The sequence below is a fragment of the Petaurus breviceps genome, unplaced genomic scaffold, assembly GCF_028583685.1.
Source record: "Petaurus breviceps papuanus isolate PSGF00001 unplaced genomic scaffold, PetGlider_PUasm1.0 151, whole genome shotgun sequence".
In the NCBI taxonomy this organism is placed as follows: Eukaryota; Metazoa; Chordata; class Mammalia; order Diprotodontia; family Petauridae; genus Petaurus; species Petaurus breviceps.
The window spans coordinates 29337750-29350774 of NW_027185712.1; the positions used below are offsets into that span (position 1 = coordinate 29337750).

A 13025-nucleotide genomic window follows, 5' to 3' on the forward strand; every position below is an offset into this window, starting at 1 on the left:
TCTCTCTCTCTCTCTCTCTCTCTCTCTCTCTCTCTCTCTCCAATCTTTCTCTCTCTCTCTCTCTCCCTCTCCCATACAGGGCCGAATCTGTAGAAAAGCTGGCAAATCCAAAAAATCCTTCAGTCGCAAGGAAGCGGAAGCGACGTTTAAGAGTCTGGTGAAGACTCATGAAAAGTATGGCTGGGTCACCCCTCCGGTCTCTGATGGCTGATGTTTGCAACCCTTGCATTAGACGCTTAAAACAAAACAAAACAAACATACCGATACTATGACATCACTCATCCTTTTCTACGTCAGCTTCTGTTAGATATTGTACCATGAATGTCAAGGAGACATCTAAGTTATTTATGAGCAGATTGTTTACAGAAAGAGAAAGAGGGAGGGAGAGAGTTGGGTAGAAAAAATACTGTTTAGGGTTATGTTTCAATAATAAATGGTCATCTTGAAGCCACTTTAGAATGAATGTTGAGATGCTGTCATTTCCAGTCCTTCACCTTCCCCCCCATACAGTTCATATTGTCTTCACCTTCTTGCCATGACAGCTGCACCAAAGAGCAGAGATGGAAAATCTGTCCATTTCTGCTCAGTCCATTTCAATGTAAATGAAGCTGTTCATCTTTAATAGGGAAGCAGTGCATTGCAGATACATGTTTGCTGTGCTGTTTATCTTCATTTCGTTTTCTAGCAAATCAACGTAACTTGAAGATTTGTCTTTATGTGGAGCTATGGTCTGCTGTGACTAAATTTAGACCTCATTTGTGATCTCTCTGACCTTTTGCCTCATAGAAAAAAAAATTCTGACATTTCCAGGTTCTCGTGGTACAAGGTCATCTGTAGGATGAACTTGCCCACTTGGTCAAAATGTACTCTCCATTCTGATTTTGTGGTATGCTTTTATTCACAGACAAAATGAGAAAAGACTGGTGATATTTCCAATAAAAAGTGCAACCCCTACTCCAGGCTGGGATTCAAAGTAATTAATTGATGGTAGAATAAGAATAGGGTTGTTTTTTTTTCTTTTACTGGTATAATGCAGTGTTGCTATGATAGCACATTTGTTTATTTGCCTGTCAGCTTTCAACTGGCAAACCATACACAAAAAAGTATGTCAGTTTACGTTCACAAAAGTTAATATGACATTTTAAAATATGTGCCAGTGGATGTGAAAGTCAGAGCTTCAAAAAAGTAAAATATGTGAATTGTAAGATGATTTGCATGGCTGGATTTTTTTTTAACTGAATAGTCATTGTATGTACTTTGATCCCAATATGTGAGAGAACCCACTGCTGTATATAAATGTCCTGTTATTTAATCTTTGGGATTTCATTTTTCTCTTCTGTTAAATTACTTAAAACTTTCTTTAAAAAAAATCTAAGAAAGCAAGAAATAATGTTTATATTGATCTGTGAAAAGAGGTTAAAAATGGTGATTCCAAATGGAAAATATTATTGGACACATTTTAAATAAAATCACCCATACCTGTTACACTGTTTCAAGAATTCAATCATTTGGGGATACTCTTGCACTTAAAATATTTACCCTATTAGCATTTTTATTCCTAATACCAGAAATACTGATTGATCATAACAGGTAGTCCTGTCAAAAAGACATTATTGAAATTATCCCAGCCTATGCATATAAGCCAGTAATTCTGATCAAATTCTCTAAACAGTTCCCCGTTGCATTTTTGTTATGAGTTAGAAGGTTGGGGGTAGGGAATCCTTTTTCGTAATTATTTATGCTGCTTCAGGCAATTTTGGCTGATGAGGAGCTCATTTATTTGGTCTAAGGATTTTAAAGTTCATAGAGACAGTGCTGCAAAGAACAGATGGTTATAAGTTACCCAGTGTGGTTTGGTGACTAACAAAATTCAGTCTTTGCATTCAAGTAGTCACATGTTAGCTACTGCTGTTTTTGCATTTTAAAAGCTCAAATTTTTCTCATTAAAAATAAATCCACCATCTTGTTTCATCAAGCCAAAAGTGACTATCTTGAGTGTTGTCAAAAGTCTTAACTATTCTATTTCCACTAAGGAGAGAGGAAATTTGCCCTGTTCACTTTTCTGTTCAAAAGCACTTGCTTCTTGTAAGATAGGTATGAAAGTATATTGTAATGAACTAAAGGAAGTCACATTTGATCCTCTGCAGTGAAATTCTCTGTTTGAAAAGTACAATTTATGGGGTGGCATTTGAGGTGTTAGATGATGAAGATGATTTCATTGCAATGGAATTATTTTATATTAGATTTTTGTTTTAAAGAATCCAAAAGATACAGATAAGCTTGACAAGAATTTTTTAATATAGATCTGTGGTTTCACCAGTATAAAGAGTTCCCAAAAAGGAAACTCCCTCTACCAATCCAGATTGACAACTATCTTGTAACCCACAGTCTTAGAGTGTTGCTTGGGGTCCTAAGAAGTCAGATCACTTGGCCAGGATCACACAATCAGTATGTGTCAGAGACAGGACTTGAACACAGGTCTTCTTGCCTAGAGGTCTGCTCTCTAGCCACTGCACCACACTGCCTTTCTTGATTAGGGATTATCCCCTACAAAACAATGATAAACTTTTGGGGGGGGTTTCTTTCCCCTTGGTTTCCTCTAAGTATTTCAAAATTTTAAGATGAAAAGCAACCATTCCTCATGAAAGCTGTAACCTAATGCAAGATTCCAAGGCTTTATTTAAGGAAACAAAAATTGAACACAAGAATTCTGTGATGCCCATCAATTACTTTGCTTTAAAAATATTATCAGTTCTTCAAACTTATTGTTCGAGGTACAAAACTTCCAACTGAATGTTGTACAAATGATGAAACAATAAGAGTTGTAGCCCAGGAGTTTGATCATTATCTTCAGCATTGTTTATCCCATAATTATGTACATGAAAGGGGAAATAGGCTTGCTTTCCAGCATCTGCTTGTACTTCTGTGTATGTCTTCTGCATATTATTTTCATTATAATTTATAGAAAATGAGGCAGCATTGTCCAAACCACCTAGCTCATTATGCATCTGAAAGTCCTAAGTCTGGACTCCATTCCTGCCTCATTCATTGCCTTCATATTTGATGCCATGCTCTGGTCACTTACAGAATCAGTGCCTCCAATTTCCTTACATGTGAACAGAAGGTATCTAGGAGAGAGCTTGAAGTGTACTGAACTTACAAAGCTCTCTACAAGGAGACCATCATTTGTGGCATTCTTACTATAAGGAGAAGGATGCCAAATAAAAACTATGGAATAAGTTGGTTTGATTAAAAAGCCACTGTAAACTGGCGCACAGAATGATGTATCTATTTTATTGTTTTTAAAATTTGGAAAACATCTGCTCCCCTGAACACTGGCAACTTTTGTTATTTTTTCTTAATAGTAAAGAAAAAAATGCTTTGGTACCAGTAGCTTTCTTATTGGAAGATCCTAAACTAGGCCTGGAAAGAATTTTAATTAAAAAGAATCTCTGTTTTGTAGTTTATTAGAATTTTCCTGCCATTTCCTTAAGTAAAAGAATAGCATTAGAATAAAGATGGGTTGTTTTCTTTGTTCTGCAACAGATTTTATTTTTTGTTTGAACAAAAGAACTAAAGAGGCAGTATGGTACAATGGAAAGAGGATTGATTCTGAAGTCCAAGATACTGAGTCTGAATCCTGGCTTTGCTCTTTATTAGCAGTGCCCAAGGTCAGGCAAGGCACTTAACCTCTTTGGGCCTCAGTTTCCTGTTCTGTAAGTTTTAGATGTTGGATTAGATGATCTCTAAGGCTCCTCCTAACTCTAAAATTATACTAAACTTTGAAATTTCTCCATTATGTCCTTCCTTTCCCAGGATCTGGATGTGTGCATTCAGTTATGAGTAAAGTATGGTTTTCTGGCCTATAGGCAAATGTGGTCAGTGTTAGTCAAAAACAGCTGAGCCTGGCTATTGACTCATTTTTATAACTACCATGGGTCATGTTCTGGCTGTCTGGTCCAAGCATAATTTTACAAACATTGACATTAAACTTCATACCATCCCTGTGAAAGAGATGCCTTCTTACTCTCCCCGCTGAGATAAAGTAACTTGTTCAAGACCCCCTCCATCCAGGAAGGTAGGGTAGGATGTTCCCACAAATAATAGGAATAAATAATGCAGTACTTGGGAAAGCTATTCCTGCTTCAGATAGACCATAAAAGAAAGCCTAGTACAGTGGATTCAAATTTTCATTAGATACAAGTTCCCATACATTCACTTATTTTGGAGTAACCTCAATGAACTAGGGGCAGCAAGGCCCACAAATTCCAAACTGAGAATGAGGGAGAACCCTCTCACACAGAGATGTGTGACTACCCTTGTGCATCACCTGAACACTAAGCTCCTTTCTCCCACGATAATTTGTCTCTGCGTGCTCTCCATATTTCTGATCTTCAGTATTCTCTCCCTAGTGCTAGCCAAATGCTGTGTATAAGCAATCCCCTACTTAAAGACGGATTGAATTGAGAAAGTTAATTTCTAAATCAATTTGGAACTTGGAAGAATTTTCTGAAAGAAACAATATTTAATGGTGATTAGGTTTCCAGACCAGTCCATTGTGTACCCAAGCTAGAGTTCTAAAAGCACTAGGCTAAGTTTTGAGTCCTGGGACCTGGGATAGGGGTAGAGGGTGGGATTAGAGGAGGGGAGAAGGAATACATAGCATAGGAAGGAGAAGGTAGAGTGCACATCTAGGTGGAAATCCTGCTGCCTTCCTTTTAGCATTTAACTACCGTTTTTTAGTTCTGGTCTCCCCAAACTCCTGGCAGTTGTCTCATGTAGCTCTAAGTCCCCCAGAATGACACACCATCTAAACATCTCCCTTCTCCCTCCCTCCCTACTCCTCACTATTAAAATTCTTATTCCTCCTTTGCACCTAAAAGTGGGGATGAGGATGATGTCCTTAGAGAATCATGGAAATTTGATGTGACTTGAGGAGGGTGAAGGTTAGGGAAGAGTGAAATAAAGTCAGTTAGGGTAGTGTAGAGCCATTATTATTTATCCTAACAACTTTGCCATGAAGAAGTGGAAGAGGTGCTTATTCTTGTTACATTTGTGAAAGCCAAGGCACAGAGAGACAATTACACAGTTGGTCAAGAATGTCAAACTTCCAAACTAGGCCTTTTTTTTGTTTGTTTCTCCTTAGACTACAGTACCTCTGAAAATAATCCTGGACCCTGTAGCACACTTATGAGTATTTTAGTAATGAACTTGATCCTCTGTCACATTGACTTGAAAACAGAGTCAAGTAAATCTGACATAGAAGAGGGGTTGGAGAAGGACACAGCCCATTATTTTCACTCTCTTCTTCCTTTCTCCCTTCATCTACACATTGCATTTGACTGCTTCACTCCCATATTCCTTAGGTGGGGAAAGAGTGAGGTATCATACCATTATATTCTAAGTTAGGAAGTAATAGTCCCCCATGGCATAGTTGAGTGATCTTCCACAAGAAAGGACAGGAGAATGGTTAAGTTCTGTTGACATCCATGTTCAAAGAATACATACACCAGCATGGATCAGGGAAGAAGAAAGGGGATTATGTACCCATTGGGAGGCAATGTGGTATGATGGAAATAACACTGGATTTAAATTCAAACCCTGGATTCAAGTGATTTTCTTTTGTTTTTTTGTTTTTTTGAGGGGGGAGATGAGGCAGTTGGGGTTAAGTGACTCGCCCAAGGTCAGTTAGTGTCAAGTGTCTGAGGCCAGATTTTAACTCAGGTCCTCCTGACTCCAGGGCCATTGCTCTATCTACTGTACCACCTAGCCACCCAAACTTTTAAATTTGTGCTTCTTTGAAAGTAAAGGGGCACAAGATGAATTTAATTAGCTGTGAGATTCATCAAATGTTAACTCTGCCATTGACAACCTCTGTGACTTTAAACAAATCACTTTCCCTTTCTGGGCCTCAGTTTCCTCATCTATAAAATGAAGGAGTTGGACTAGGTGACTTCTAACATTCCTTCTGGCTCTAAATTTATGGTCTTATGACCTTTATGACTAGTACTCTTAGAAAAATACTGCCACCATTTTCTAGAAAATGGCATAGTGGCATCCCATCATAATGCTAATGACGGAATAGTAATAGCTCATGCATTCTAGAATTTTTGTCAAAAAAGATGAGAAGTAACCTTATAGCTAACTGTGGAATATTGGATTTTTGCCAAATGTTGTTCTCTTAGAATGTAATAGCTGGAAAACAATTTAAAGATCATCTACTCTAATGCCTCCATTTTACAAATGGAGAAACTGAGACCCAGACAGGGGAAATGATTTACCAAAGACCACACACTGGCAAAACTGGGTTGCTCAGAAACAAATCTCTCTCCTGATTTCAGGTTCAATGCTTTTCGTTATACTATGTTTATAATTACATTAGATTAAATAAGTATTACATTATGTTTCTTAGACTTGTGATTTCATTGTGGTAGGGAACTACCCATGCAGAACTTCTTCTACCAGTGCAGATGGATACCTTCTCTGCAACTTAGAGTCTTGGAGAATTGTCTGGGGCACTGAGAAATTAGGTGACTTACCCAGTCTCATAACCAGGATGTGCCAGGGATAGGACTTTAACCCAAGTCTTCCTGACTGTGAGGCCATCTCCTTATCCACTAGGCCATGCTGCCTCCCATATTATGCCATGCCTAATCCAAATTCTTGCCAGAGCAGAACTTATAATGAGGTCCTGCTATTTTTCTTACCCATACAGAAGCAAAGTTTATGAGGGAATGGGCCCTATAATTGTAATAAAAATATAGATCAAGTCCATTAGTCACTTCAAACCTGAATCACACTAAAGAATTTACTTCTTGGAGATCATTAGAAAGTCAGTGTCCTTCAAAGTTTGATTGTGAGTTGTTCAAAATGATCTACCTACCACTCGTTTAAAGCGAATTAGAAAAGACAAGGGATGTGAGATGGCATGCCCTACTCAATGTATGATGGAGTTTGACAGTATTATAGTTCTGAATGGATGATATTAAACAGACTCTTGTATTTTGATTTGATTTGATTTCCTCTGAAAAACAGTGAAGTAGTATAACAAGTTTAGTAATCAGGTTGGGGGTAGCTTCTGAACTTTATAAATCATCGTTTGGTTAAAAGGAAAAGGCTACTGATTTATTCTTTAATAGTTATTGATATAACTTTAGGAACTACTTGAGGAGCAGAGGGATTACTGCCAAGCAGATAGGCTAGAAAATGTCAATATTAAAGAAAACAAATGATGACCAAGTTCATAACGTATCTTTTAGCCGCTGTTCTATAAAACATGAGCAAAACTTTCTCAACATTAATGATTTTGAATAAGAAATAAAACTCAAAATAGAAATATATATATTGCATCTCATAACAGGGCCATACAAATCATGAATTGAATTTGTTGGAGCCCAGATGCCCAAACCTTTCTTGGATCAACGTAACAGTATATAATAAAAGTGTAAACAGATTTACTATTTCCTACTGCTAGATAGCTCTTTTAAGCTTACCTAACTTTGGACATTGCGGTCCATTTTCCCATTCTTTCAGTTAACAAATAAATAAAGAAGTAGCATATTGTTCCATTCAAACCCTAAGGAAGAAATAAGCTGAAAACTAAAGCTGGTTTGTGAAGGCACTGAGACCATCACCTCATTCTCATTTCAAATTGGTATAGAAGGGGACTTTGATCTATATTGATTTTACATGCAGAAAATCTCTAGTCCAACAATTCACAAGGTTTTTAGAGTAACTAGATGTAAATCATTCTGAGTTTAATAAAAATTGCCTCCACTTTGGACAGTCCTTGAAGAGATCTTAGTTTGTACACATAGAAATGTTACAAAGAAAGTTTCCTACATCTTATTCTTCAGAGAACACTATAAAAGGAAGTGAGCAGGTGCTTTAAAGGGTACTTGTGATTTTAAAAGTAACTATACAATGATTGTGGCTTTTGTAAATAAGTCACTAGCTACTTGTGTTATGCTTTGAAATTTACCGCATGAGTACAATATTACTGTACTTTGAATTTTAGTCATGTTTCTAAGCATTTGGGTATGTAATATCAATTTACAACTTAAAATTGTGTTTCCTTCTGCGGCACTTATGTGTGAGTTCAACTGTCATATTTTGTGCATATACCAACACTTTTCATCTCTAAGTCTTGGATAAATCATTGGTAATACCATTAACCAATCTAAAATAGAAATAATGATATTACTCAGATGTGCTTGTCTTATTTCTAATTGCCTTGCCTTTTGATGAACTTTTGATTTTGCAAGTCTTACACCATAATTACAGTAGTAGAATGCTGATATACCTTAGTGGGATTGTTGTGAAGATTGAGAATCTCAACTATAATTTCCATTGATACCTTTGAAATATGCTGTTTCCAAAGTTATTAATCTGCAATCCTCAATGTGGGGGGGGGAGAAGAATGTGGCATTAAATAAGAAATTTAGAAAAGCAGTGTGGCAAGTAATACAGGAAGAGTGTGCATGTATAAATATGAGTGTATGTGTGAGAAAGATAGACCAAGGGTCAGTTTCCTAAAGTGAAAAATAGTAATTTGGGAAAGCATTTAAATTATTAACATATCAATCCAGTAAATAACTTTATGCTGAATACTTGTTACATACTTGCATGGTTTAAATTCAGTTGTTTTTGCCTGTTTTCTTGACATTCGTTATCTTTTGTGGTCCATTGTTGCCGTGTTTTTTGTCATGTGATACTCTATGATCTTTTGTGCTTTAATTTATTTGTGGTTTGCCAAATGGAGGCTTTGAAGCATGTCACGGGTATTCTCTATAAAAATCAATGAAATGTAACTGAACCAAATCTAATTAAGTGTCTGCGTGATTTAGAAGACCTCTCCTTCAGCTGCCATTCGCATTAAAAAGATTTGTAGACTTGTTTGCCAAAGATTCCCATTAAAGTTTCTCAACAAAACTGAAACTGTGCACTCAGCACAAAATTGTAGTGTAATGTATTACCGAATTAGCACAATACTTCTTTGGGAAAACAAATATATAGCAACAACACTAAAGAGTAGCTAAATTTCCATATAAGTGCTTTAAACTCAAATGGTGAAAAAAAAACTTAGGATAATTATCCTCACTAATACTACAGAGTCTACTTTTTATGTTTTAAAGCATTTGCTGAATGGCTTTGTCAAGTTTTGTCAATGTTACCAAACTGAGCCAACCACTTTCTAATTTGCTATCATAATGCAAGATGAACTGTGCAGCCAGACTGATGACTTTTCTTACAGTAGGAAGAAACCACCATCAGCTATAGAACTGTAAATTTGATGTCAGCTTGATATGTACCCTTTCTTTGATATGAGAATACGGCAGTATTGACCCACCTACCCTCCATTAGTGAGACATTCTCTCTTAGTTATTTTACCAGACCTGGTGATGGATCAGTGCTAAATCATCCACACTCTTTTCCCTCCTTTTGAACATTAACACACATTTCTGAGGTAGTTGACTATGTTTAATCTATGGCAATGGAAGGGTTTTTTCTCAATAAAACTAATTAGCCCTGCAAGGATAGAAACTATGGCTTTTGCTTTCTAAGCAGCATACTTTAACAAACTAGTCTATTTTTGCTTCAATTGGAGATTAGATATGAAATTTTATAAATTATAAAAACTTCTTCCTTTTGCAATAGAGTAAAGGCCTTTTCAAATAGCCTGGAGTTCTGTCCCCGTGCTAAAGCAAATGTCACACTTTAATTTCATTTTCCCTTGTCCCTACATGGGGAAAAAATTTATAAGGTGAAAATGTTTGAATCTTTTGTTGCCATAAATATAAAAATCCCCACTTCTCCTCAGCCTATGCTAGTCTTCTCTCTGCCAGCTTGTGATGATCTTGCCAGAAGATGACAATAGACTTTAATGATATTTGGCACCTATGACATGTTGTTTTCTGTTCATCTCGCATCATTTTTAAAGAATTAACAGATTTATATGTGTGGTATATGTGTATATGTGTTTTCTCCCATTTAGTTTCTAGACTCTGTCAACAGGCAGTTACAACATCATGAGACTTATGTGAAAACCAAGTTGATCACAAGAGAAATGAACCCCTTCACGGTCCTTAACAACACTCAATTAAGTAATTTTTAAAAACAGAAAGTACATTCTATGTAGTAGCCTTTAGTGGAGAGGGGTTTTCTTTCCCTAAATTTTCATAGTACTTTAAATTTTCCAAAGTGTTTTCATTCAACAAACCCTTGTTGTGCACCTACTATGTGCAATATACCATGTATATTACACTTTTCAGGATATGCAACGATAAACAAGACACAGTTGCTTTCTCATTTTATTCTCACATAAAACCTACGGCACAAGTAAGGTACACAGGAATCATCCGTTTTCTGTGGATGATGACACTATCTAATTCAGCAAGTTTAAATGATTCACTGAGGCACTTTATAATCATACATGACCAAAAACCCTTCCTTTTTATTAAAATATAGTCATCAATTTTAAAAATGTTGTTAATCCTGAACACCCAAGACTATGTGATAGCTGAATATAATTTAACTCCATTTAAACTGTTACAATACACCTTAATATCTTGTATTTACATAGAAATATTAAAATTTTCAAAGCCTTTTCACATATCCTCATTTTATTTTCACTAATTTCCCCAGTTTTCTTTCCACTTTACTTAACAAAAAATGAAAGCTCTAATGTCTGTTATCACTATCATTCTGTGATTAACTTCTGTTGTTTTGTTTTCATAGTGCTCTTTTTTCCATAAAATGCCTCAATTCCAAATTATTTTTATTGTAACATATTGCTCAAATGCCACTTCTCCTGTCTAGTTTTTTTCTTCCTTTTTTAGATAGGCCATAGATCCTCCCTCTATGTGCTTAATTTCCAACTTTTAAAGATCCCTGCATACACTGTTAATTGCTCCCAGAACTCTTTGACTATGTGGCATATTAGAATCAGATAGAATTGTCCCACATAGATAGGAAACATATTTCTCTTATTTTACAAATGGACAGGATGATACAGGAGGAGCTAATTCCTGCTAAGAAAAGGACCTCAGCAAGACCCTAGTAGACATAGAACCAAGGACTTCTGACTTCTAAATCTGTAGCTGAAGTTGGGACAATCTATCAATTCAAATCATCAAGCTAAATGTCTGTAATTAAGTCCATGATGAAGCAACATCTTCGACATACACCCATTTAAGTCACTGTTTTAATTCATTATATAACTGTGAGATTGATCTAATGAATGCTAATGGAGAAAGCATTTTTATATCAAAATATATAGACATTTAGAATACAGACACATATAGTTTTATATATGTATGTATATATATTATACCCACACGTATATAACTATGTTATATGACGATATGTGTGTATGTGTTTGTGTGTGTATAATCCTAAATCAGTGCAGGCTTAGAAGGATGTACAAATAATTCTGTGGATCACAGATATGTCATGAACCCTCTTCCTCACTGAAAAAATACAAAAAGAGGAAAAAAAGAAGGAAAAAGGTTCTCTTCTCACTTGGTTAGTATTTACCCACTACCTTTTGTGATAGATTTTAAAGAAAATCTCAGCTGTGATAAAATAATGCTAAAGGATGGGGATGTAGGACACAAAATTGGTTGTGGTCTGATTTTATTAATTGGGCCCCCAGATTGGGACCATTAGTAGCTCTCTTGGTGAATGAAACAAGGATACAATTAATGATTATAAGTAGGCCAAGAGCACAAAATATTCAAATATATTGACCTCTTTTCCTCAAGAAAAAGAAAGAAACTCATTTAACCACCAAGATTCTATAAAATGGTTGCTCACAACATGGAAGATTTTAGGGTGTATTGAGAGTATTTAATTCAAGTTTCATGCTGCCTTAATTGCTATTCACTTTTGATCTACAAAGCAAAAAAGAAAGGAAGAAAAAGAGAAATAACTAGGACATTTATTTATGTGTATATTTGTTCACCACATTTTCCATTCATTCTGTGTCTCTTAGTAACTTGTCTATTAGTAGAATAGATGAGTTTCACATATATCTTTTCCCTGTTAGTTTTTTTTTTTTTTTGCAGGGGAGAAGTCAGGACAATTAGGGCTAAGTGACTTGCCCATGGTCACACGACTAGTAAGTTGTTAAGTATCTGAGGATGCATTTGACTCTAGGGCTGGTGCTCTATTTACCGTGCCACCTAGTCACCCCTAGATTTTTTTTTAAGTAATCTAAAATAATGTTGCCACTTTAAAACGTAGTTAACAAGCAGAATGGGGGAAGGGGGATGACTGCATCTAAAGTAGTTTCTTTACCATTGTCTCTTAAAATCTAGTTCTAAAGATAATGAACTAAATCCATCTTTTTTAAAATTAAGATTACAAAAATGATTTGCTCAAAATAAGTAGCGAAAGAGTCCAAGCTGCTACTGTTCAGAGGTAAGAATCACAGAATTTCAGAGTTGGAGGAAACACTAACATCCATGTAACCCAACACAACAACAAGAATCACCTCTATAGAAATCTGGCCTTTGCTTGAACATCGCCAATAAGAGAACTCTCTGAAGCAGCACATTTCTTTTGTGTGGCTCTCGTTAGAATTTTTCCTTACATCAAGCCTAGATTTGCCTCTTTTTAATATTCATCTATGGCTCCTAGTTCTACGGGAGCCAAACCAAACAAATCTAATTAACCTCCTTTATGCCAGCCCTTCAAATGCTGGGAAGACAGCCATCATGTCCTCCACAACAGTCTCTTTTTCTCAACTAGGCTTCTCCAGTTTCTTCAACCAAAATTCATATGATATGCTCTCTAGGCCCTTCTCCTCCAGATACTCTGTAACTTATTAATTTCTTTCCTTGTCATTCCTAAAATAAGAGCTTTTATCCTGAAACATGTTCAGCAAAGGATGGGGTAGATGTGGTAAATTGGAAATGTCCCTGGATTTAGAGTTAAGAGGTTTGAAATCCATCACTATCACTAGCTGTCTGGGTGTTCTTGGACACTATAACCTCTCTTGGTGTCACTTAGCTCATCTATAAAAT

The 13025-nt window shown here is 36.1% G+C and overlaps 1 protein-coding gene across 1 annotated transcript in view; it reads left to right on the forward strand.

Annotated features, from left to right (window-relative positions):
* UBE2QL1 (ubiquitin conjugating enzyme E2 QL1) overlaps positions 1-1485 on the forward strand; it is a 64560-nt gene extending 63075 nt beyond the window's left edge. Inside the window, exon 2 of the mRNA XM_069076872.1 lies at positions 80-1485. Within this exon, the coding sequence (XP_068932973.1) occupies positions 80-211 (132 nt within the window). The 3' untranslated portion in view covers positions 212-1485. The remainder of the gene's footprint in view (positions 1-79) is intronic.
* Positions 1486-13025: the final 11540 nt, after the last annotated feature.